Source organism: Manis javanica, chromosome 2, assembly GCF_040802235.1.
Source record: "Manis javanica isolate MJ-LG chromosome 2, MJ_LKY, whole genome shotgun sequence".
NCBI lineage: Eukaryota > Metazoa > Chordata > Mammalia > Pholidota > Manidae > Manis > Manis javanica.
Window position 1 is genome coordinate 98162764 of NC_133157.1, and position 27017 is coordinate 98189780.

At 37.1% G+C, this 27017-nt stretch overlaps 1 protein-coding gene across 25 annotated transcripts in view; it reads right to left on the bottom strand.

Annotated features, from left to right (window-relative positions):
* Positions 1–16185: 16185 nt before the first annotated feature.
* The window catches only part of CREM (cAMP responsive element modulator), a 72149-nt gene continuing 61317 nt past the window's right edge, over positions 16186–27017 (bottom strand). For 17 of the 25 annotated variants that reach the window (XM_037010336.2, XM_017653464.3, XM_017653462.3 and 14 more), the window contains 2 exons: positions 22273–22429; positions 16689–17317 (listed from right to left, as the gene is read on the bottom strand). In XM_037010336.2, coding sequence (XP_036866231.1) covers positions 17173–17317; positions 22273–22415 — 288 coding nt within the window. In that variant the 5' untranslated portion in view covers positions 22416–22429 and the 3' untranslated portion in view covers positions 16689–17172. The other 8 variants (XM_017653460.3, XM_017653456.3, XM_017653458.3 and 5 more) reach the window with 3 other exon arrangements.

Below are 27017 nucleotides of genomic sequence, written 5' to 3' on the forward strand. Positions count from 1 at the left end.
GCTGGTTCTTTGATAAAATAAACAAAATAGATAAGCCTCTAGCCAAACTTATTAAGAGAAAAAGAGAATCAACACACATCAACAGAATCAGAAATGAGAATGGAAAAATCACGACAGACTCCACAGAAATACAAAGAATTATTAAAGACTACTATGAAAATGTATATGCCAAAAACTGGAAAACCTAGAAGAAATGGACAACTTCCTAGAAAAATACAACCTTCCAAGACTGACCAAGGAAGAAACACAAAAGTTAAACAAACCAATTACGAACAAAGAAATTGAAACGGTAATAAAAAAACTACCCAAGAACAAAAACCCCGGGCCAGACGGATTTACCTTGGAATTTTATCAGACATACAGAGAAGAAATAATACCTATTCTCCTTAAAGTTTTCCAAAAAATAGAAGAAGAGGGAATACTCCCAAACTCATTCTATGAAGCCAACATCACCCTAATACCAAAACCAGGCAAAGACCCCAACAAAAAAGAAAATTACGGACCAATATCCCTGATGAATGTAGATGCAAAAATATTCAATAACATATTAGCAAAACGAATTCAAAAATATATCAAAAGTATCATACACCATGACCAAGTGGGATTCATCCCAGGGATGCAAGGATGGTACAACATTCGAAAATCCATCAACATCATCCACCACATCAACAAAATGAAAGACAAAGACCACATGATCATCTCCATAGATGCTGAAAAAGCACTCAACAAAATTCAATATCCATTCATGATAAAAAGTATCAACAACATGGGCATAGACAGCAAGTACCTCAATATAATAAAGGCCATATATGATAAACCCACAGCCAACATCATATTGAACAGCGAGAAGCTGAAAGCTTTTCCTCTGAGATGGGGAACAAGACAGGGATGCCCACTCTCCCCACTGTTATTTAACATAGTACTGGAGGTCCTAGCCATGGCAATTAGACAAAACAAAGAAATACAAGGAATCCAGATTGATAAAGATGTTAAACTGTCACTATTTGCAGATGATATGATATTGTACATAATAAACCCTAAAGACTCCACTCCAAAACTACTAGAACTGATATCGGAATACAGCAAAGTTGCAGGATACAAAATTAACGCACAGAAATCTGTGGTTTTCCTATACACTAACAATGAACCAATAGAAAGAGAAATCAGAAAAACAACTCCACTCACAATTGCATCAAAAAGAATAAAATACCTAGGAATAAACCTAACCAATGTGAAAGACCTATATACCCTGAAAACCTCAAGACACTCTTAAGAGAAATTAAAGGGGACACTAACAAATGGAAACTCATCCCATGCTCTTGGCTAAGAAGAATTAATATTATCAAAATGGCCTTCCTGCCCAAAGCAATATACAGATTCGATGCAATCCCTATCAAATTACCAGCAACATTCTTCAATGAACTGGAATAAATAGTTCTAAAATTCATATGGAAACACCAAAGACCCCGAATAGCCAAAGCAATCCTGAGAAAGAAGAATAAAGTGGGGGGTATCTCACTCCCCAACTTCAAGCTCTACTAGAAAGCCATAGTAGTAAAGATAATTTGGTACTGGCACAAGAACAGAGCCACAGACCAGTGGAACAGATTAGAGACTCCAGAAATTAACCCAAACATATATGGTCAATTAATATTTGATAATGGAGCCATGGACATACAATGGGAAAATGACAGTCTCTTCAACAGATGGTGCTGGCAAAACTGGACAGCTACATGTAAGAGAATGAAACTGGACCACTGTCTAACCCCATACAGAAAAGTAAATTCAAAATGGATCAAAGACCTGAATGTAAGTCATGAAACCATAAAACTCTTAGAAAAAAACATAGCCAAAAATCTCTTAGACATAAACATGAGTGACCTCTTCTTGAACATATCTCCTTGGGCAAGGAAAACAAAAGCAAAAATGAATAAGTGTGACTATATTAAGCTGAAAAGCTTCTGTACAGTAAAAGACACCATCAGTAGAACAAAAAGGAACCCTACAGTATGGGAGAATATATTCATAAATGACAGATCCGATAAAGGCATGACATCCAAAATATATAAAGAGCTCACCCACCTCAACAAACAAAAAACAAATAATCCAATTAATAAATGGGCAGAGGAACTGAACAGTTCTCCAAAAAAGAAATTCAGATGTCCAACAGACACATGAAAAGGTGCTCCACATCGCTAATTATTAGAGAAATGCATATTAAAACCACAATGAGATATCACCTCATACCAGTAAGGATGTCTACCATCCAAAAGACAAACAACAACAAATGTTGGCGAGGTTGTGGAGAAAGGGGAACCCTCCTACATTGCTGGTGGGAATGTAAATTAGTTCAACCATTGTGGAAAGCACTATGGAGGTTCCTCAAAATGCTCAAAATAGAAATACCATTTGACCCAGGAATTCCACTTCTAGGAATTTACCCTAAGAATGCTGCCCTCCCGTTTGAAAAAGACAGATGCACCCCTATGTTTATCGTAGCACTATTTACAATAGCCAAGAATTTGAAGCAACCTAAGTGTCCATCAGTAGATGAATGGATAAAGAAGATGTGGTACATATACACAATGGACCATTATTAAGCCATAAGAAGAAAACAAATCGTACCATTTGCAACAACATTGATGGAGCTAGAGGGTATTATGGTCAGTGAAATAAGCCAAGCAGAGAAAGAGAAATACCAAATAATTTCACTCATCTGTGGAGTATAAGAACAAAGGAAAAACTGAAGGAGCAAAACAGCAGCAGAATCACAGAACCCAAGAATGGACTAACAGGTACCAAAGGGAAAGGGCCTGGGAGGATGGGTGGGTAGGGAGGTATATGTGGTGGGAAGTAGAAAGGGGGTATTATGATTAGCATGCATAATGTGGGGGGTGGGAGAAAGGGGAGGGCTGTGTAACACAGAGAAGACAAGTAGTGATTCTACAACATTTTGCTATGCTGATGGACAGTGACTGTAATGGGGTTTGTGGGGGGGACTTGGTATAGGGGAGAGCCTAGAAAACATAATATTCTTCATGTAATTGTAGATTAGTGATAACAAAAAAAAAAGAGAAAGAAAAGGGGTATTACTCCCTGATAGGATAAAACTAACTGCAAATCAATGATTAATGCATGCTTTACATATCCTTAATTTTGATCTTTTAAAGGGTGTCAGATGATCAGCTATGGAAGTACATTTTTCTGATAATATTCCTTTCTCTTAAAAAAAAAAAGCAGTTCCTGTGTGATGATCTCCAATAGGTTCTTCACAATGGTATAAAGGTCATATCAATGTGTGGGCAAAGGGTTTGTTTTTGTTTATACAGAGGATCAAAACCTAATTTGGCTACACAGAAAATGAATTAAGATACCATATGAAGTAGAACTTCCAACATCAACATTCTCTGGAAGAGTCATTCCAGAAGATGAACATCAAAAAACTTCAACAAAGATCCTGGCGCTGTTGCAGTTGGAGCTCCAGTCATCCCATCAGTTCCTGGACTTGCCATTCGAATGAAGAAGGAGATATCTAAGCTGGCCTGTGCATACAGTAGAACAACAAATTTGACCAGATCTATACTGTCAGAAGTCAACCAAGAATTAGGAGATGTGCAAGTTGCAGTGCTCCAAAATCGTGCAACTGTAGACTATCTACTGTTAAAAGAACATATGGGATGTGAACAGTTCCCAGGAATGGGTTGTTTCAATTTGTCTGATTTTTCTCAAACTATTCAAATTCAGTTAGACAATATCCATCATATCATTGATAAGTTTTCACAAATGCCTAGGGTACCTAACTGGTTTTCTTGGTTTCACTGGATATGGCTGGTAATTGTAGGTCTGCTTTTGTTATGTAGCTGTATTCCTATTATGTTAATGTATGTGCACAATTTAATTAGTAGTTTAAAACCTATCCATGCTTATGTTACTCTACAAGAAGATATGTCAAAGAAATAATCAATCTTCTCATGTTTTCTTCCATCTGCTACTTCTATAGCTTTTCTTCTTCCTTCCTAATTAAAACTCTTTAGTAGAATTCGTGTCTTATATTGAAAATTACCGAGTATCATAATTCTTCCAAGTGGTAAAGATACCTCAAGACAAATGCTGGGCATAGAAGCCACAAGGCATAAATCTGCGAAGAAGTAAAAAGCTAACCTTTTTAAACAATAGTGCTTCTCTCTCACTTACCAACTTTTCATTTCCCTGTATAGCCCCAGAAGATGACTGGTTAGCCAGAGATGGGTAAGATTTCTCAAGGGAGGAACAACCTAAGACTAGCACAGTCATAGGGGGGACATCAGGTGAGAAATTGGGGATCAACAGAGGGGAAGCTTAGAACCTCACCCCGTTTTGAGAAATCTTCAGCATCCATGAATGTTTTGTTGCCTTTGTCTAGCTTGGATTAATAGTTAGTCTATAGGCACAGACCTGATCATCTACATTTGCCCTCTTACAGCACTAAATTATGTTTTCTACCTTTATCTTGCATCTACCTACTACTTTAGCATTTTATTTAAAATAATAATAATAATCATAAGGGAGAAAGGTGGGATCCACATATAAATCAAGTATAAAAATCAAATGAATAATCATATCTGACTTGATTGTTTATAGTTCGTGATGCGTGATCAAAACCGTGATATGATATGACTGCCCTTGCACTGTTCACCATGTAAGAACTTATTCACTATGTAAGAACTTGTTCAGCATGTAAGAACTTGTTCATTATGCTTCAGAAGATCAGAGACTGTTGAGAAATAGGCTTGGGGTTGATTAATGACTGTGCATTGAGTCCCCTATACAGGATTTTATTGTTGTTAACAACCATTTGAGCAATAAATATGAGAGATGCCCTCTCAAAAAAAAATTTATTATGCAGTTCTTGTTATATTTATTCTTAGGTACTGAATATGCATTTTTTTCTATTATGAATACAATTTCTTATCACATATTCTATCGCTTTTTGTAGGTATATAGGAATAGGATTGAATTTAATGTGTTTACCTTATTTTAGCAATCTTACTGAATTTTCCTTTATTTCTATCTATAGTTTCCCTTGAATTTTGTACAGAGACATTATCTGTAAATAATAACAACTTTGTTTTTTCCTTTTATTATACCATTTTTCTTGTCTTATTGCAGTAGCTAGGCACTTCATTATAATGCTGTATAATGCTTCAACTGTTTCATAATATGCTGGTTGCTCTTAGCACTCTGTCAGGTTTGGGAAGTTCCCTTCTCTTCTTGGTTTATCCAGAGATTTTTGTTGTTTTTTAAATTTTAAAAGGGTGTTGAAAAAGGAGTCAGTGCCAGCTCTCAGAGTCTCAAAGTCACCCTGTTTTGCTGCTATTAGCACACACTTTATTTCCCACCTATAAGGGACTGTACAGAATAGGATAACAGCTTGATGGATTAGTGACAGTTCCAGTGTGTCTCATGACACCCAACACAGCCATATACTGCTTTATATTCTCCCCTGTTACTTGACATGGTCATGACCAAATACATAGACTAAGTACCAGGAACAATTATTCAAATAAGAGATAAAACAGGTCCATAAAAATAGTCATGGAACTCAAATAGTGCAAGCTTTGCCTTAAGTCCCAATATCTATTCCATTTCTTCTATTTTTTTTTAACTTAACAGTGTGTTAAGTTACTTCAAAGTCCATTGCAGGGTGAGGGGGCCCAGGGGTGAGGGTTGTTGTTGAATTTTTAGTTTAGTGCTCTGTTTTACTGCCAGAAACCAGGCCTCTTGGGACCAAGTCAACAGAAGCGACAAATAAACTTTGTAAAAACAGCAGCAGTGTTTTTCCCTCTGACTCTCATCATCTCCAACAGGGTGTGAGGTCCTTTGATTTAGTTAAGCCTTCACTTACAAGCAAATCCTTGAGTGCCAAATATGAACATAATCATAACATTTTTAAAAATTTCATGTTTGATCCCCAGATAGGCTTAATGGCAATGGATCTTTTAATATCTGAGTACAGTAGATACTGAGTCTTCATTCCCAAGCACCTGATTATGTCAGATGTACCCGACCAAAGAGTTAATAGTTCTGTTTTTTTCTAAGTGTAGCTCACTAAACCTAGATGCCTTCTAAAAAAAAACACAAAAAACCCCAAAACTGCAAGAATAGAATTATTTCCTTGTTATTATGAAATTTCCAGGCACTTTAAATTCCACGGGATACTTTACCATTTTTTGTATCACAGCTAGCAAAATAAAACCAAACTAGTTAACTATAAACAGAAATGAACAATCTTACTGGGATGGCAGAAATGTTCTAAATCTGGATCATGGTGATCACTGCACAACACAGTCAACCTGCGAAAGATCACTGAATTGTACACTTAAAATAGGTGAATTTATGGTATGTAAATTATACCTCAGTAAAGGTACTCACACACACCTAATCAGCTGCAACGCTTCATATGAACACAGAATGTCAGCAGAGACAGCCCCAAAGGATTTTTCCATAAACTTTATTTTCCAAGAATGCCACTAGTCTCTAAATGTAGCTGCCTTTCACTACAGAAATTCTTTTGTTCTGGGTCTGAGGTGCTTGAAGTTATCAAACATCAGAGTTAGGTATCTGGAATAAGGAAATATTTTCAAATATTGGCTTATGCAAATTTATGATTAAAGGTATCAAATCATTTTACCCACAGTGTATACAATAACATTTTTAAATCCCACACTACAATAATTTTCAATAAGTAAACTAGAAATTCATTCCTATTGAAAATGTTAAAATCATTAAAACTAGTTTTGGACTACATCCTAGTGAGCATGTTATGTTATCTTTGATCTTTATGACTTATATTTTACATTTTTAAAATGTGCATTTTAAAGTACCATTTTTAAAATTTCTATCTAATTCCCTTTGTTAGAAAAAAGTAATAAAAAACACTTTTCAACTAACTAGTTAACATGAAGAAATCTTTTAAAAGGAGCATCATTTTTCTCTTGTTACTACTTTAGGAAGTAAGCCATTCAACCAAGTTGAAAATCACAGACCTTTCTGGGCTGGTCTGATTTCCTCTTACTCAGGGAAGCCCTGTTAAGATTAAGAATTAGGGAGAAGAAAGCTTTCAAGCTGGAAAATATTTCATCAGTCACATTCTGAGCATATTTACAAATAACTGTAAGTGAAACATCATTTGTTTAGATAAAGTCTTCATGTGCAGAAGTCTTAATGTAGGCTGCCCAGATCAGAGACAATGCTACTGCCTTCATCACGAGGCCAGTTTCAGCCTCAGGCCTTTTTCCTCTTCAATTCTGGTTAATATTGATGACAATCTGAATGGCAATTTCCTGGATTAATAATATGGGTACTGAGAATCTAAAAACTGCTCACAAAGATAAGGAAAATAGGGTCCAATGAAACGTTACTTATATGAACTCTTCTCAGAGATTTGGGGTCCCTGCAGGTTAAGCAGCCTGGCCAAGTGACAGTGGCAGATAACAGAAGATTGAGAACTAGTACCAGGTACTGTTGCTCTCAGCCATGAGACTTCGATTAAAACACATATCCATTATTCATTCTACACTTTTTATTGTCTGTAACATTGGTTTTCATTTTGTTTCTGTAGTTCTTTTTCATCCAGGATGTATTTAAAAAAATTGATAACCACTGCCTACCTGAAAGCTTTAAAATCAAAGTCATGAGAGTGATGTTTGAGAGGCTAAGTGCTCTGGAAGAAGCATCGAAATGGTCAGTTGTAGTGGAAATGCTGCAAAGCTGCACAGGGACCGGTGCACTTGGTGAGCGATGTATGTGCCAGCGGGGAGGCTTCCCCTGGCTGCTCGCGAAGCCACTGCAGCAACTGGCCTTCTTTCTCTCCATTATCTCCAACTGGAGCTCCCATTACTGACCACTGCCAAATTCCCCTCCCTTCCCAAACTGCCATGATCCCGTAAGTATTTCTGGAGCAAGAGCAACCAGGCATTCAAGGACGTAAGTTGCGTTTCTTGACTAGCAAGACTAGAAGGCTAGGCACACAATGTATCTGTGATAAATTGACTTGAGTTCTGACCTTCAAGGTCTGAACTCCAACAAAATCCAGCTGGGTAATATCAATTAAGATAATCTTAATAAAAGGATAAAGGAAACCATGCAAATAGTACAGATCTGTACATGCCTGCAGAAAATCACACTACTTAAAAGCTGAAACCTTTGTGGCTTTGTGGCAACCTTTTATTTTAACACTGGCTGATTAGGTGAGGAAAAGGATAATATAAATTCTGGCTGACAAAGTGGTATGTATGTATGTATATTTTTAAACAATACTGAAATGGATTAATGTTCTAAAAATTGGAATTTCTAACATTCTCTTATTAATCACAATTTCATGGATCATATCAAAAGTCCCTGGTGAGCATTTCATAATGTATGTAATTGTCAAGTCACTATGTAGTATGCCTGAAACCAAACCAATATAATATTGTAGATCAACTACACTTCAACTAAAAACAAAACCGTATTTCAATAAAAAGATAAAGTTTACTTTTTCTGGGAAGTAAAAAAAAAAAAAAGATGACCCTGAATTTACACTGTTCAGAGGCATCTAAAACCAAATCACCAAATATACCAAACACCACAGTGCCTTAATCCCCAGTTACATTCTTGACCTTTCAGGCTAAGACAACTGCTGATTTTGGCATCTACTAAGCAATAGGATATAGTATATTTTTAAGCTATGAAAATTTATCACTGCTCTCTCACAGTGAATAAACACTTATTTTTCCGGTATTGTCAGTGACTTCTAGTGACATGATCATGCTTCCCTGATGAGGCAAACCGTCTAACAGGTTATGATAAGAACTAAATGCCATCCAGGCCAGGACTGAGCAATACCCACAGGGAGAATGGTGAGCTGAACTCTGACCTTGCTCTCATATTCTGTTATATTCTAACCACCCAAATACCAACACTAACCAATTAAAGCAAAATTGGCAATTTTACTAAGAAATGATTGATTTATCTTAAGGTCACTTACTATTAAAATACATGACCTGGAAATAATATATCAGGTTCCCATATCAAAAAGCTCATTCTATTTGCAAGTAACGGTGAACCTGTAAAATCCTGGGGGCAAATCTACAGACACTGGATCTCCAAATCTTGTCAAATTATTTCTCCTCCCCTGTAATCGTTTATACAAGATATCCAAGATTTTACACACTTACTACGAACACAATTCATTAAGCTGGATCAGAGAAAACTGCTTTTACCTGCCTCCCCTCTATGGGGCCATGTACATTTGGAGAGTCCACAGCAGAAAATATCACCAGCAGTTTTGAAGTGTAAGACTATTTCAAAGAAAACATGGAGTTATAGAAATAGCATGCACATCATGTGGGGCTGTGGCTGTAACATTAAATTGTCTTATGTCCTCAATAAATGCTGGCTAGGTGCAGCCACTCAAGAGTATCATGGCTTGGAGGGAAAGTGGTGAAGGTCTGACCCTCAATCATGGAGCTCAGTGTTCTCCAACATTTGTGTGGCTCAGAAACAGGGGTGGAAATGGTTAAAAATAGGAATACCAGCATAGGAATGCTGAATCAGAAGTCTAGACATATGCAATGACAATAAATACCTGGGCACACTCATGTTATCTTCTATCTAAAAAGTCCATTTTCATTGAAAGCTTCCCTATTTGGGCTACTTACTTCTTCAAAAGTGTACCAATAGTTACTGTGTTTTACAAAGTAAGAAATAAAAAATCCATTGTGAAGTCAGGCCTGACACTGGTCTGCCACAAGCCAGTGCTTCCCAGAGCTCACTGAACACTGAAAGCAAGGCCTATCAAAAGCCTTGTTAGGAGCCGTTTGTTGTAGAAACTCTTGTACCATCTGTCAAATATCCTTCATGACGCAGTAGGCCACTAGGGACCCGGGAGGTTTCCTGTGTCTCCCCATTGTTTCAAGGAGACCAGTTGGAGTTTTGCACTGTGAGTAACAGGGTTTTCCTTCCAGGGTTTCCAACCATTCAGACCACAAGGGCAAATGCTTTCTCAGAAAGCTATGCTTTCACCAAAGCACCAAAGGTTGAAAATTTAGTTTACAGAAAAGTGGAAACACCATGGTAACATAAAGGTCACTGCAGTAGCTAAGAGGTCTAAGTATTTCTATCTCTCCATTGACAACAACTATCAATTTTTAGGTAAATCAACCTGAAATTTGGCTTCCTTGTCCATAGATTAAATTATACCTTTGTGACCTCATTTAGCATGAGGATTGTTTCTATTTCAATGTGTAACTGTAGCTTTGCCATTCCAACAGCTAGTACTTAAACTGTAGAGTCATTTTCTGCTGATTAGTATCAGGGACTTTAAAAACCAGAAAAAATAAATGCTTTTGTTCTTTAGAACAGGAAAGGTTTGGGAATTCCTATATCTAACCACTGGCACCACAGAATAATCTTTCAGCAGCCACCACCTGCTTTGCCAGCTTTGGCTTCTTGGGCCCTAGGTGAGAGTTTCAGGACAGAGGTATGGAGCTCTTCCTGGGTTCTGCTCTCGGTCCTGAGCTCTACAGCAGTGTGACCTGGGGCACATTACTAGACCCCTCCATGCCTATTTCCTCATCTGCAAAACAGGGATGATAATAAAAGCACCAGCATTGTTGGGTTGTTCTGAGAATTTGATGTGATAGCCCATACGGCACACCGTTTGGTGCCTGCTGTGGCATGAGCACTCAGCAAAGGGCAGCAGTTATTTCTGATCACCACTTGTATGGCTGTTGTATCCACATATGCAGTCTGTGGAAGCACTGGTGTAGTCACAGTGCAGCCAGAATCCCCGCCCTCCCCCTGTCTGGACTTACTCCCACTTGCTGACATGAATGACGGTGCTGACTCCCTGTCTCTTTCTAGAAATGCCACATCACACAGCCCTGTAGGTGGGACAGCAATTTAAAGGAACAGGTGCCATGATCAAGGAATTAAAGGTATCTCATTCACAAAGAGACTGCTAATAGAGGTTACCTCTCAGGGGGGCCACTGGGTGGCTCGGAGTCAGGGAATGGGAGACTGGATTCTCAGTGTACACCTTTGTATCTTTTGGATTTTGAAACTAAGGTACGTCTTATCTATATTAAAAAGATATTTTTTAACATTAGTTTTTGAAAAGTAAAAAGACAACTTTCATCCTCTGCGGCATCTGCATGTCTCTGGGAGGTACCCCCAAAGCAGAAGGATGTGGCACTCCCCAAACCCTGGGAGGACAGAGAGGGAGAGAAGGCATATCTTTTGGTTCCAAATTATTCAGGTTCTGGCTAGTTTCTGCACAAGGGAATGAAAGGAGTTCCAGGTGTAGATTTGGAGAACTTTATCTCCAACTCTGATCTACTGCCCAGGGAAGGAAAACCTGTTTAAAAGAACAAAGCAAATGAAGTGTGTGTGGGTGTGTGTACCTGCATGAGGGTGCAGACCAAATAATGCATGCTTGCTCAGCCTTTCCATGCTGTTTTCCAAATATTTTTAAAATGAATAAAACTGAAAAGATCTGACATTTTCTTGAAAATTAGGGCTGGCTTAGAAATAATAAGGGCTGCATTTTGTTTGTGCAAGTACAATCTAGTATAACAAAGCACTGGGTCATTTTTTTTCATTCATCACTTTCTATCCCTGACACAATTATGTTTGTGTGTGTGAAGAGAAATAGCTTAAATCTTGGTATAAGTAAGCTATCACACAGTACTTTAATGGCAAAATGGATCTTTGAAGAATAAACAATACCATGTTAAAAATGCTTTATGCTATTTTTCAATGAACTTGAACAAATAGTTCTAAAATTCATGTGGAACCACAAAAGGCCCCAAATAGCCAAAGCAATCCTATCCTGAGCAAGAACAACAAAGTAGGGGGTGTTATGCTCCCTGACTTCAAGATCTACTACAAAGGTACAGTAATCAAGACAATTGGGTCCTGGCACATGAACAGAGCCATAGACCAGTGGAACAGACTAGACAGCCCAGATATAAACCCAAGCATAAATGGTCAATTAATATATGATAAAGGAGCTATGGATATGGATATATAGTGGGGAAAAGACAGCCTCTTCAACAACTGGTGCTGGGAAAACGGGGCAACTACATGTAAGAGAATGAAACTGGATTACTGTCTAACTCCATACACAAAAGTAAACTGAAAAGGGATCAAAAACCTGAAGTCATGGAACCATAAAATTCTTAGAAGAAAAATAGGCAAAAACCTCTTGAATATAAACATGAGCAATTTTTTCCTGGACACATCTCCTTGGGCAAGGGAAACAAAATAAAAAATGAACAGTGGGACTACATCAAAGTAAAAAACTGCTGAACATTAAAGGACATCATCAGAAGAACAAAAAGGCCTCCTACAGTACGGTAGAATATATTTGTAAACAACTCATCTGGTAAGGGGTTAACATCCAAAATATATGAAGAACTCACATGCCTCAACACCTAAAAACCAAATAAGACTATTAAAATGGGCAGAGGACTGAACACACAGTTCTCCAAAGAAGAAATACAAATGGCCAACAGGCACTTGAAAAGATGCTCCACATGGCTAATTATCAGGGAAATGCAAATTAAAACCACAGTGAGATATCACCTCATACCAGTTAGGATGGCCAACATCCAAAAGACAAGAAATAACAAATACTGGTGAGGATGCAGAGAAAGGGGAACCCTCCTACACTGCTGGTGGGGATGTAAATTAGTGTGACTGCTGTGAAAAGCAGTATGGAGGTTCCTCAAAAAATTAAAAATAGAAATACCATTTGACCCAGGAATTCCACTCCTAGGAATTTACCCAAAGGAAACAAAATCCCTGATTTGAAAAGACATATGCACCCCTGTGTTTATTGCTGCATTATTTGCAATAGCTAAGATATGGAAGTAACTTAAGTGTCCATCAACAGATGAATGCATAGAAGAGGTGGTACATATATACAATGGAATATTATTCAGCCATAAAAAAGAAATTCTGACATTTGCAACAATATGGATGGATCCAGAGGGCATTATGTTCAGTGAAATAAGCCAGGTGGGGAAAGACAAATACCATATGATTTCACTTGTTTGCGGAATATTAAAAACAAAGCAGAACAGAATGAACAAAACAGCAGGGGACTCACAGACACTGAGAAGGGACTAATGGTTACCATGAAGGAGCAGTTGGGTTGGGTAGGTGGGGAGACTGAGGTGGATAAAGGGACACAAACATTCTCAATCATAATATAAGCTGGTCACTGGGATAGCAGTATAGCATGGAGAATATAGTCAATGATTTTGTAACATCTTTTTATGTTGACAGATGTAACTGCTGTAAAGGGGGCAAGGATTTAATATGGGTAACTGTTGAACCACTGTGTTGTATATTAGAAACCAATATAAGATTATATAGAAATAACATTTCAATAAAAAAATTTTTAATTAAAAAAAAGCTGCAAAAAAATGCTTTATGCTAAAGATACATTTGGAATTCTGAAATGTCTGAATATGAAATGTACTTACTTATGAGAAATTGGATTTATATAGAAATAAGCTCTACACAAAGCAGAAAGGTTAAATATACCACACATGAGTAGTTCAGCAACAGGCCTGTGTCTTTAGGATGATGACTTTAGGAAAAGTGGGGAGCATTTAAGCTTCTGGAACCCTTGGTACCAGACAGTAACAGGAAAGTCTGACACACGTCCAAATGGCTTAGTTATCTCTGATAACTTTTTTATCTCTTAGTTAAACTTAGTTATCTCTGATCTTTTCTAGAAAGATCAGTGTGTTGGTCTCACAAGTGCCCATCTTTTTTAAAGGTGTGCTTTCATACCTGGGAGACATCCTGAGTAGACCTGAGAAGAGGACATAAAGAAAACTGAGGAGACATGCAGTGTTCTCAGCTTCAGGCAAGCCAAGTGCTCAAACCCATTTAAATACATTATGGAAGTTCATTTCCTTTATCTTCCCATTTCAAATGATGTGATGTTATGAACTACCTACTTAAATCTGACACATTGGTGTAATCCCAATGATCCGGGTTCAGTCATTTCTATATCTAAAAGTCCAGATTCTGAAACTTTTAGGATTAAAAAAGACAAATGCAGTGTTTTTCTCTGCAACACTGTTGCATGAGATGTGCAATATTTGCTGCTCGCTCTTTTCAGTGACAGAATGGCAGCAGTATCTGTTTAAGGCTGAATGGAGAGCTATCAAACTGTGCTAGTTTAGGAGAAAAAGCTTGGTTTCAGGGACAAATAAGAGTAAGAATGAAGAGTCCTTGTATGCCTTTGCAAGCTTCCAGCACTACCATTTTATTTACCATTGATCGCCAGATCCTTCCAGAAGCCTGGAACCCTCCCAGCCCCAGTGAATTTCAGTCTTCACTTGTAAGGCACAACTTTTAATTCCTCCCCCTGGCCAGGCCTTGCTAGGGAAGGAGCTGATGATAAAAATCTAGCTGGTGAGACTCAAGAGGGAATCTGCTGCTGATGGAGATTCAATCGGTGCAAGTTCTCCTTGCGTATAAAACAGGATAAAAGAGAGGGTGCTGCCTGCTGCCTCTTTGTGCCTGCAGCTGTGGGAGCAATGTTAGGATCAGGAGAACCAGCCTAAACAGAAAGTAAAATGGGTAGCGAGATTCTGGTCATGATGCCATTGTTAAGTCACTCAATAAAGCAACCCTGGGATTTCCTACCTGTGGACTTCTTGTTTCGTAAGATAATAAAATTTCCTTACTATTTAAACTTTTGCTGGGGGGGAACCACTATTGGTGGCTCTCAGTAATAAAATGCAATCCTCTTCCTCTGAAATAACCTAGTCTGTTTGATAGAGTGGAGCGCACGCACGCACACACACACATGCTCGCTCACTCTCTCTCTCTCTCCCCTTTTTAAACTAAACTCATACATGAGTCTCACTTCATGGGCCATCTCACAAATCCATGCTCCCTGGAGTAGGGCGCCTGCTCTGTACTCCTGTCTGGCAGACCCTCCTCCCCAGCACTTACTTCAAAGCCCAGTGCAAAACCTGCCTCCCATGGCATTGCTTCTCATTTAATCACTGCTTACATTTTCCTCTAATCCTAACAATGCATTTACTGCCTCCAACTTTTTTATATCTCATCTGTGGATCTGTGAGCCTCCCACTCAGTGTCCACTCTGGCAGCACACTTATCTCATGGACAGGGAATGAGTGAATGATTACCAACCACCGTTTTCCTTCCCCTGAAACTTGGGGTTCTCCTTTCCTCTTTTCTTCCTTGCCCTTTTTCCTCATCTTACTTCTCTGTAGAAGACAAGTCAGAAATTGAGATAAAAGAAATTCAGAGCTCAAACTGAGGGAAGAACATGTATTTCTAAGGAAAGCCAAAAATGTCATGCCCTACTTATGGGAGTTACAGGTAAGTAACAGAATCCTGCTGGTGAGGAGCAGCAGGTAGATGCTACACAAATGCCCCCCTGCTTTTGTGCCTCACTGTACACATGGACCAGCTCATCTACTGAAACTGAGGGATAGCACCTTTGACAAACTGGAAGTCTAGCAAGTACAGCAGTCTAGCACTTGGTATACACTCAACAAATGTCTCATGAGTGAATGAGAGATGACATAGCATATTATGGTTAGGGCTTTGGGCTTATACCTTGAAATGTTGTAGTATAAAAACAGAAATGTGGGTACTAGTCATAACACTGCTGTCTTGCTGTAATGAACTTCCTCTGCATGTGCTGACATAAAAATAATGGATCTAATGTAGACTTCAAGCTGTTTCAAAATGGAAAATAAACTCTTGGAGTTATTTTTATTTTTACTTACAAACTCCTACAGCTGTTAGCTAAAACTCAAAACAGAGGGCCATGAGCAGCTTTCCAGACCATGTGTGCAAAGGTCTACTCCACCACACAAGCCGAATCCCTAATAGCTACTCATCTGTGTTAAAAGCTCTGGGGCTTTCCTTCTGCTGAGATGGCAGAAAGAGCATTTGCAGCAATCATGACCTGGTGTAGAATCGCCCTGCAGAGGTATACAGTACAGTTCTAACGACTTGTATCTCGCTCCAGATATTAAAAATTTGTTGTAACTTTCACTAATATTAAACTGATACTAAGAACTACTGCAAGATCTTTTTATATTACACAATAGAGTAAAATCTGTAGGAAGTGTTCAGATAGTTAAATGAGCAACAAACACTACACAGTGTAACCAACATGGTTCTATTAAAAACTCTCAACTGTGGCATTCAAGGACAGCAATACAATCTTTTCTTCACAAAGCAACTGAGCAATATAAAAGTCTGCAAATGGCATAAATTAATTTATAGGCTATTATTTTCATAGGGGCATGTCATTGCATTCTTTCAGTTATTTCCTGAGGTATGTTTTTGTGGTTTGCTTTTATCGTACTGCTGGATGCATCACTTTTGATCATCCTTTCCTAAAATGATTTTTAAAGACCTGCAAAAAATTTTATTGCATAGGACACTATTCACAACAGAGGTTGGGAACTGCAAGTATGCAATATTGGAACAAGTCTTACAAAATACTACATTTTAAGAATTTGTTACCTACATTTTTTTTACAGCTTGTCTATCTTAAAAAACTGAAGTTACAGCTAAGAGTTAACTATGTACAGTGAAGCATTTTAGGAATGTTAGAGATTAGAAAATAGGATGAATGATACAAAAGAAAAAAGTCATGATTCTTGGTGGCTATATAATTGTATTGCCTTCAAAGCAACTGACATATTGCAATCAGTTCATTGTTAAATATTTCTACTAATCTGTTTTGGGAGAGTAAATGTTTTTCAAGGTTTCCAGTTCCTCTATAAGCTTCTTGTTTTGAACCTCCAGCACTGCAACTCGGCCCTCCAGACATTTTACATATTCTTTCTTTCGACGTCGACATTCTTTAGCAGCTTCCCTGAAAAAAAGTAGAAGCAAAAGGGCAAACAGAACATGTTTTGCATGCTATTCACAGAGCCTCAAGTAAGCCTGGTAAATTTAATCATGGTTGCATTCCAAATCTTGGAACAACATTCCCAAATCAACTTCAAACACTAAGCCAAACTGGATTCTTAAGGGTCACAAGTGTCCCTTCCACAAGTCCACATGGCAATTAGTAGAACTGCTCCATCTCCTGCCTTGATTAGAGTTCATAGTAAACAAGGTCCAAGTCAAAGACAGTTACTCTGCTTTATGACAATAAAGATCTTTGAGGGCCTTGAGTTCCTCAATGAGAGTCTTGTTTTGGTTTTCAAGCACAGCCACACGATTTTCAAGACATTTGACATATTCTTTCTTCTTTCTGCGACATTCCCGGGCAGCTTCCCTGGAACCAACACAAGGCAGATGACTACAGGCATGGCCTACCAGGACAATCCAGAGCAGCTCAAGGGACTTCTGCTCCCCGGACTCAAAACCAGTCAGTCCTAGGTAAGGTTTGTACAAAGGCACACAACAAAGGTAACCAAGCACATGACTTTTACTCTAAAACAACAGGAACAACCTGAGAGCACAATCCATTCACCTAGTATTTGTCCTAAATAGTATTTCCTTAGGGCACATTTTCCATGATAATAGTGACCAGAATGGCTGGCAGTAACCTAAAACAGTAAGACCACATCAGCAAGTAGAATTTCTACAAAAAACACTTTCAGATCCATTCAATTCTCTTAATTATTTTGTCCACCAGGGACAAGACTCCATCACAATGAGTTAATTTTATTTGATTAAAAAATATTAGAAAAGTTAATCCTCAGAAAGTTTAAATGTCAATATTGGAGATTTTAATTCTTTAAGGCTAAATCTCAGTAAAACAAATAAGATCATCATGACTGTAAGAAACAGTTTATTGGTTAGAAAACAACATGGATAAAATAATAATGAACAAATCATGTACATTTTCATAAACCAAAGTGAAATTGACACTGCTTCTGAAGACTGAAGGGAGGAAGAGTACACAAGTACTCAGTGACCTAGGCGGTGTGAAGCCGGGGGGTGAGAGCCGCGAGCGTTATGAGAATGAGTGTCTCCTGACAGCTGAGTGTCTCAAGTGTAGCTCAGGCCTGGTCTCCAGTCGCCAGTTTACCCACCAGGCTCCAGAATCCTGAAGTGCCGCAGGCATATGCCCGATGGGAAGAACAGACCAGCAGCCAAAGCAGCAAACACAACAAACAGAGGAGCTATCATTTCATGCATAATAGCACCAAAAAACAACGAATACAGCCAGCATTGTCTTTCTCCCTCCTGTTTTTCAGTGGAAGAGGGTGGTGACTCTATCATTTAACTCCTCTATAGAATATAGCCTCCGAAAACAGCTTTATTTTGGAGTATTCACTTGAGAAGAACTGCCTTAGAGGTACATTCACAATAAAAAAGCCTGCACTGAAACAGTTTAGATATATACTAACAAAAGTTGTGTTACATGTCTAAACACCAGTTACTGTAACGCCAATTAGCAACATGCAATTCTGAACTAGGAGTAAAATGTACAACAGATTGAGCCAACTGTTTTATTTTTAGGATAGTTGACTCTAACAAGTGGTTATCTGTGTTTTCTCTGTGGGAAGCAAAAGTCAGCAGAAAAGAGACCCTGAAATCCCAATGAACTGCAGGAAAAGATCAACCCTTACTTCCTACCCAAGAACAATGTGCTCACCCTGTGAACTCACAAAGTTCTCAGACTTCTCAACTGGTTAACAAAACAATGAAAAATGTAAAAGTGAATGGAATCTGATAAATACATATTAATCCAAATGATGCACAGGGAAAATTTAAGAATAAATCCAAGCATACATATAAATTTGCCAGTTTGGGAACACAGTTCAACTCTCTTCTACAAAGGAACTAAAATCCATTTTTGAATACCAAGATTTTCATTACTAAATCATATAATCTAGATCTGGAATGAAGACAGTCATTTTAAAAAACAAGTTACCATTAAATAAAAATTTAAGTATCTAGTAGCAGTTTTGTGGGAAGTTTCATTTAAAAAATTTTATTTAACAAGGTGTGCTCTTTATTATAAATATCATACATCATATTTCATGTGTGTGCATGCATGGGTTATCAGAGCCACAATGTTCCAACCTTTAAATGATCACACCAGTAGATGGTACATGCCTAGGTATTCCTCAGCTATGGAAAACACCTGCTTCTTCTATTAATAGCTCAGTTTTCAGGCCTTGCATTTGTCTAGATATAACCTCAACATGCAGAGGAAATACATGCCAAAGAGGAAAAGCGGACAAGGCTGTAAAGATATAAAAACTGCCTGGATTGGCAGAAATATAATTAGGAGTTTATTATAAATGCCAGCCAAAACACAAGAAGATAGGACATCTTTAAGAGGTCTTTCATGTTATTAAGTAAACCCTACATACTTTCCATGCAGTTAAATCTGAGGCTTACACCAAGGTCTTTTTGAGGTGACTCTGGCATTAGTACAGTGGTTAGGCTCTGGAATAAAGGCTGCCTGGATTACATACCCAGGTTCTGTCCAGTTTGGGCTATGTGATCTTAACCAACTTAGTATTTAACCTCTTAGAATCTCAGTTCCTCATCTACAAATAAAGATAACCAAACCTATTCTCATGTGAAAGTTAGGTGAGAATTAAACAGTAGAAATAAAGCATTTAAATGTGTATTTGGTACTTGCTCAGCAGATACTGAGCAACCTAATTGCCACCTACCATCTGCTTTTCTCTTGTCTTGCTCTGAAATCGAGATTTGAAAAGCTAAAACAAACTCTTCTCAGAATCCTTAGAGCTGGAGACTCTGTCATCTTTTTCCAGCTAATGAAATGTGGGTGAAAATTGCAGGGAGGGTCTCCCACAAGTTTTCAGAAGGTCCACACACAGCCAGCTAGGTTTTGGCTCTAGCCTTTCTCCCTTTTTCCTCCCTAATGCAATGTCCATAGGTGCAGCAGCCACATTGTGATCAGCGGAGTGAATGTCACTCACTGAAGAAGCAGAGTAGGGAGGAGGAACCTGCATCCCTGATGACCCTGCTGAACCTTTGTCCTGGCTACACGTATCTCTGGACCAGCAGTATTAGATCCAAATATCACCTACAAGATTAAGTCTCTATTTCTCTTGGTTATTTTACAGCCCAAGTGTTAATGCTATCCAATAGCTAATTATTTTTTGAAAACCCAGAATTTTATTATTTTTTTTCCCCTCAGGGAGTTTTCATACATATGTATAGGTAGTGGCAGGGCATGTGCATAGGAACTAGTTGCCTAATATTTATGTGTTTCATTTTGGTAGTTCTACTGACAAAATGTCTTAATCTAAAATAAAGATAAAGAACAGTGACAAAATTAAGAAAGAAGGCTTCTTCCCAGTTCTTCCTTTTTATTTTCTTTGGGAAAATAAGACATCAATGACAATTCTACAGTTTGCACTATTATCCTATCACCACACTTTGTATTTGTAATATGAACTTCACAAAATACAATCTATGAACAGAAAGGCTATTATATTCATAACTCCTGAGAGCTATGAAGGTATAGTTTTAAGATATCTATATTCCTCCATCTGATCAAATTAGAGATGTTTGATAACAAGACTTCCATAAAATAGCTATGATACTATGCGAGCCCCACCCATTCAGCTCTTTCAGGATTTCTGAGCAAAATGCTGCCATTGAAAACTGTGAAGCCAGCATGACTTAGTGAACCTGGACAACCACTGATAAAGACTTGTATTTCTTAATGATCCTATTTCTGGTAATCTGTTGAGTTCTCCAGGGGAAGACTTCACCTAGTGACCTGTGATAATTAACAAGCTTGGGAGCTGGAGTCTACTTACAGGAACTGTACCTGTAATATATCAAATCATGATATTTAAAAGGCTAGTAAATTGAATATAGCTGCTATGGGTTCACACTCACAAAGGACAGTGATGAACTTAGCACTTATTTCTGAATTTTAAAGGCTCAGAAGCCACAACTTCTAGATTAACTAGGCTGCAAATACCTAGTAAATTAACTGCTACCAGGCAATTCTGATCATAAGGAAGAACATGATCCCATCTGAGATATTTTGTTTTCTTACAGTGAGGACATTATTTAACACTTTCCCAGACAAGATGACTGGAAAAACTCACTAGTCTATTCATTTTAAAAATCAGATGGATTTGCACCATTCTCCATCATAAAAACTAAGCCAAAAAATAATATTCAAGTTTAATTTTGAAAAGAATTTTGAAAAACAGAATTTTTATGATACACTTGTTTAAAAAATAAAATTACAGAAATATAAGAATTACATGAGAAAATGACAGAAAGCAGATGGGAAATAAATAGACTACAGTATTAGTGGGTCTCTTCTAGTAAGTGGGGCTAGGAGGAAATTATAATTTTTTTGCCCTGTATTTGTATTTGACTAGAGTTTTTAAGAATAAATATGTATTTCAGTATAATAGAGAAAAAAAGAAAGTTTAAAAATAAAGGGAAACCACGTATATACAACTTAGGAAATTCTTAACTGACACTTAAATATATTTTGTTCATAAAGAAGCTACAAAGACTATATTTATCACCTACTTTCAAGATAAATATCACATATAAAATAAATTTAATCTGTAATAAAGTCCTTCCATCATCAAAACAATTAAGGTATCTTTTAGACATTACCCTACAAAACATAGGGATGTACCAACTGCTGATGAAATAGTTTCATGGCTAGGAACTCTGACTAAAATACAGTCAAATTATTTTCACACACAGAACACAAAGTCACATAAAATGCCACATAACACTTTACTTGGGAGGAACAGCTTAGGAAATGTAATTTCTTAAGCCAGGCAGAGAAAGACAAGTACCAAATGATTTCACTCATATGTGGAGTATAAGAACAAAGAAAAATGGAAGGAACAAAACAGCAGCAGAATCACAGAACCCAAGAATGAACTAACAGTTACCAAAGGGAAAGGGACTGGGGATGATGGGTGGGAAGGGCCCGGTATAAGGGTGGGGAAAAAGAAAGGGGGCATTACGATTAGCATGTATAGTGTTGTGGGGGGTTACAGGGAGGGCTGTACAACACAGAGAAGACAGGTGGTGATTATATAGCATTTTGCTACGCTGATGGACAGTGACTGTAGTGGGGTGTGTGTGGGGGACTTGGTGAGGGAGGGAGCCTGGTAAACATAGTGTTTGTTCTTTATGTAATTGTAGATTAATGATAGCAAAAAAAAAAGAAATGTAATTTCTTGACAATAACAGTAGTAAGTTATGTGTCCTATAAGTAAGTGGCTGCTGATTTCTAGGGCAACAGCTTACCTATTTTTCATTAGCCTCAGCTCTCGCTTGCGTGTTGCCTCCTCTGCTAGTTGCTGGGGACTGTGTAAACTTCCTGGTGAGGTAGCCATCACTACTCCTTGTGGCAAAGCAGTAGTAGGAGCTCGGATCTGGTAAGTTGGCATGTCACCAGTAGCAGCTACAATGAGACAAAATATTACAAGCTTACATAAACAATTTACAACTTGATACTTTATATAAAATTGACCTGGAAATAGCATACTTCTTTTTATATGTCATATGAGGTGATCTTGCTAATTTTTAAGATGATTGATTATTCTAAGCATTATGAAATCTTAAGTTTTTATCAAAGGCTAAAGGAGAGAGCTTTCAACTGAGAGTTCATTTAGCCTAAAATTAGTGGTGTACTGATAAATATTTAACCACCAGCCATTTGGGGGAAAAAAGCTTTGATCTGCAGCATTATCAATTCCTGTGGTATAAAAGCTATCACCATGATCAACAACAGGCTACCAATGTGTCTTCACTGAATACATCACAAGCAGCACACCACACAGATAAAATAGTTGTAAACAATCTCAAGCATAGATAAAATTATTAGAAATGATGAGTTTTGAGTGTCTATTAGTGTTCTTTTAATGTAGTTTGTTAAATGTATATGCATTAAATATATATTTAATTTTTAATAATGGCTGTTTCTATAACCAGCTCACAAAAATCCTGAAATTTTGTAACTGGCTCTAGCAAACCAGTGGGAGATAGCCCTAGCACATCACTGCAAAAATTTTAATAAAGCAGAACATCTCCATTTTCTAAATATTGTGGTTGAGAGATTTTCCTACACCCTACAATATGTCTGAAAGAGTTACCACGTATCATTAAGTACAAGTTCTATTACCAGAAGATGACTGAGATACTGGAAGGAAAATTCTAGTTCCCTGTATTCTCAGTTTAAAAACAAAACAAAACAGTAAAGCTCTACTTAAAACTGGTTTCTCTAGGGAGTGGTAATTTTTGTCTTTTTCAGGTTTCTTGGGATAATAGCACATTTCTAAGTATTCCTTTTAAAGAAACATTTTCTAATTATAATGTATGTAAGTGACATACTTAGTATTTATTTAGTATTCAGACTGAATACTAAAAGTCCTCAAAGTGTCATAATCTATTTTCAAAATCTGTCTACCCACTGCAATAAACATAGCTTCCTAGAAAAGGCAGATGGATTTAAGTGGTCAAACATGTTTCTACCACTAACATTTCAACTTTGAGAATGTGTGGTCCAGAGTTAATTTGACATTCTGATAAGATATTATAAAATACATGCTTTCACAAAGCTAAATACAAGGCAAACCATAAAAATTGGTTTGAACCAAATGCCAATCAAAATGTGAAACACATCACTTCCATGTTTCATTAAAACGTATTATGCCCATTGGATAAGAACTAAAGTTTTACCCAAAAGGGTGACAAAGACTTTTTTCACTTAAATAGATTATCTTCACTAAAAAGAGCCAAGCAGTTTAAAAGGTTCACCAAATTTATCTACATGCTTTTTTTGGGTAAATGGCAGGGTTTTTTACCCCATGGGCTCAAGAATTAGATGAAAGAATAAAACCAAAAAAGAATATGGCTTTGGGGGAAGATCACTTAAAGGTCTTCATAAGATAAAAAGGTTTATCATAAGATAAAAAGAATGCTATTTTAAGGTTATAGTGCTTCTTCCTTCTACATACAATTTAAAAAATAGTGGTGACAAATAGTAACTCTGATAAATATGATGATCACCAGCCAAATCTCTATTAATAAACTTGGGAAGATACCTAAATTTGTTTTTGTGTGACTACATAAAATACTGTAAACACATATGTTTCATTTTATGTCTTGGAAAACTTTATAGCTTTGAAATATTTAAGATCAATAAAAAATCCATTATAAACTGTTAACTTACTAATGATTTTTTAAAAATATGTTAATCATATTGTTAGAGGAGACAAAACAGAGCATAGAATAACATAGTTCTCCCCTCTTTTGTCTTTGTCCACATCCAGGGAAGAAGGTCATGGGATAATAAAGGCTGAAACAATGGAACAGCTGGAAGCTACAAAGCTAAAACTGGGACAAGAGCCATGATGAATCAGAAGTTTGCGTGTCATCACGTTGACATTCACAGGCGGTGTGGATGCAGACCTTGGCGTAGGGTTGTTCTTGCCAAACACTGCCCACAAAATGTGATGACATTAACAGAAGGCACAGAAGCATCATTATATTCTTTCATTTTGTATATATCAGCTATTTTCCATACTATAAAGTTAAAGCAAAATGCTTATAGATATACAAAAATGAGAAAGTTAGTTTAAGAGTATCCATTTTTTTGAAGAAAAAAGAAAAGGAGGCAGGAATGCTTCACAGATGAAAAAAAAATTCACCCACTAGTTTTAGAACCAGAAACGGTACTAAACGTTTGCCTGTTTCCAAAGCTGAAATCACCCTCAAAGCACCAACTGAGCCACCATTTCAGGATAATGGCAATTCCAAAGGAAGCATTCTGAAAACACTGAGCAATAGCTCAGGAAAAAATATCACTGTAAAATGGTAAATAGGAAGGGAATGATATATCTGGATGTATTTTGGTCTTTCAGCAAACTGGATTTTATTATACTATTTCAGACATACGTTATATTCATTTTATCTCAACAAAACTCAGATTGTAACTCATTAGTTCAAGCCAGAAATACAAATTATACTAATTATACTAATCAGTAGGAATTAGTATTTTGCTTTCTGTAATATCCCTAAGAATCTATATGGCTCACTTCTAATGGCCACTGAATAAATATCACTGGATAAGTTCCATATATTCAAGTATGATCTTGTTAAATATATTTAAAAGATGTGGGAAAAGAGAATCTCATGTTTTGAGGAAATCCAAATATCAAAAGTTTTGTTTTTAAAACTAGTTAGAACAAGTTTTTATCTTAGTTACCTTCAGTTTCCAATATTATGAATTCAGTGGTAATTTAAGGCAGATTAGATACCTAGAGTCACAGTTCAAAGAACCATCCTACATTCTTTGGTGGCACATTCTTATCCCTGTAGTCTTTCTTATAAAGGCTAATTCCTGTTCCATCTAACTACACTAAGTGTCCAAACTATTTTTCTTTCTAGAGTTTCACTGTGTAAATTACTTCGGAAAATAAATGGGTCATCAATGGGGGCTTTAAAATCATGATTGAAGAAAGGTAATATGAAAAAGATATTGACATACTAATTTTATTCTAAGGCAGCAAAAAGTTAAAAGACAAGTCAGGAATACCTTTTTACCTTGGTATCACCTAGAATCTAGCACAGTACTTGGCATATAATGAGTGCTTGATTAAGTTTACACATGCACTATGAAGTATATTTTGAACTTCTCAGGTTTTTACACAAGCGCACGGTCATTTGGAATGCTTAAAATAAGCAGTCTTATTATTATAAACGATTAGCTATTATTATAACTAAGTCTTTGAGTCTTTAACACTAAGACATGAAAAGCCCTACAAGATGCTATGTATTAATTCAAATTGGCCTGCTTGATAAAAGGCATTATTTCCTAAGTCTTTCTTTAGACACCTGGCATTTTAGAAGCAGAGGTCTAATTACAGTTTGTTTCCAATCATTTAACTCCTGACATGAAAAAAATTGTTTAGGTTTAGTATCAAATATTTCATGGGAAAATATTTCAAAATTCTAATTCCTAGAACTCTCAATTCTGGTCCTTAACTTCATCTCTCTCTCTTTGTGAGCTTTAAACACACAGTATAACAGAAAAAGTATGGGATTTGGAGTCTGGGTTCTAGTCTAGCTCTGCCACTTACCAGCCATGTGACTTGGGGCAAGTTCAGTTTCTTCATCTGTAAAATGGGGATAGATTATCTAATGTAATACTCACTATAACCCTGTAATGTATGTCAATGTGTCTAGACAGTGCCTGGCACACGGTATGCATTCAGCAAATGCTAGTTCCCTTCCTCTTCCCTTCCTTAAGTTCTGGAAGACAATGTTCCAAATTATACTCATACTGTACACTAGTTAAAAGGTGAATAACATCCATAAATGTATTTTCCCCTGGAGTTTCACTTCTAACATCCTGGGTAATGAAATGACTGAAATGTATGGCTCTTATTCCTTATTTTGTTTAAAATAGAACCACAAAGGTGGAGAATCACAAATAACTAAATGATACAATCTCATCAGACTGGTAATAAGAAAACTGAAAAACCCCACAGGTCAAAGAGGAGTGCTTTTTTCTTCCTAACTTAGAAATAAGAAACCCAGCCAAATCAAGAACCTATCTTGACAGCTTCTAAAGTGAAACAATTCGTCAACACCCAAAATGATGGTGGTTTTATTTGCTTACTTATTAACTGAGATCTCTAGTACTGAGCCTATTTACTGAATCAAAACATTTTTATATATGAAGCTCCTACATTCATGTGCCATTTTGCTATGTGTCACTAACTCCAAATATACCCAAGTAATAAGCAACAGAGGTCACTTAGACGCAGCACTTGAAAAGCAGGGGGCCTCCTTCCCCAGCTCCAGGAAGCTGCTGATTTCTTTACTTTCCTTTTTTGGTTCTCTCCCTCCCGACCCCATCCCAGGTCAATCTTTTCCTTGTCTGGTGTCCCACACTGTCAAAAACTTTCCTGCCTCCACTACTCTATTTTTTCCCAGGAACATTAAATCCTATGTAACATGACTATTTAAGCACTGAACATTTTCAA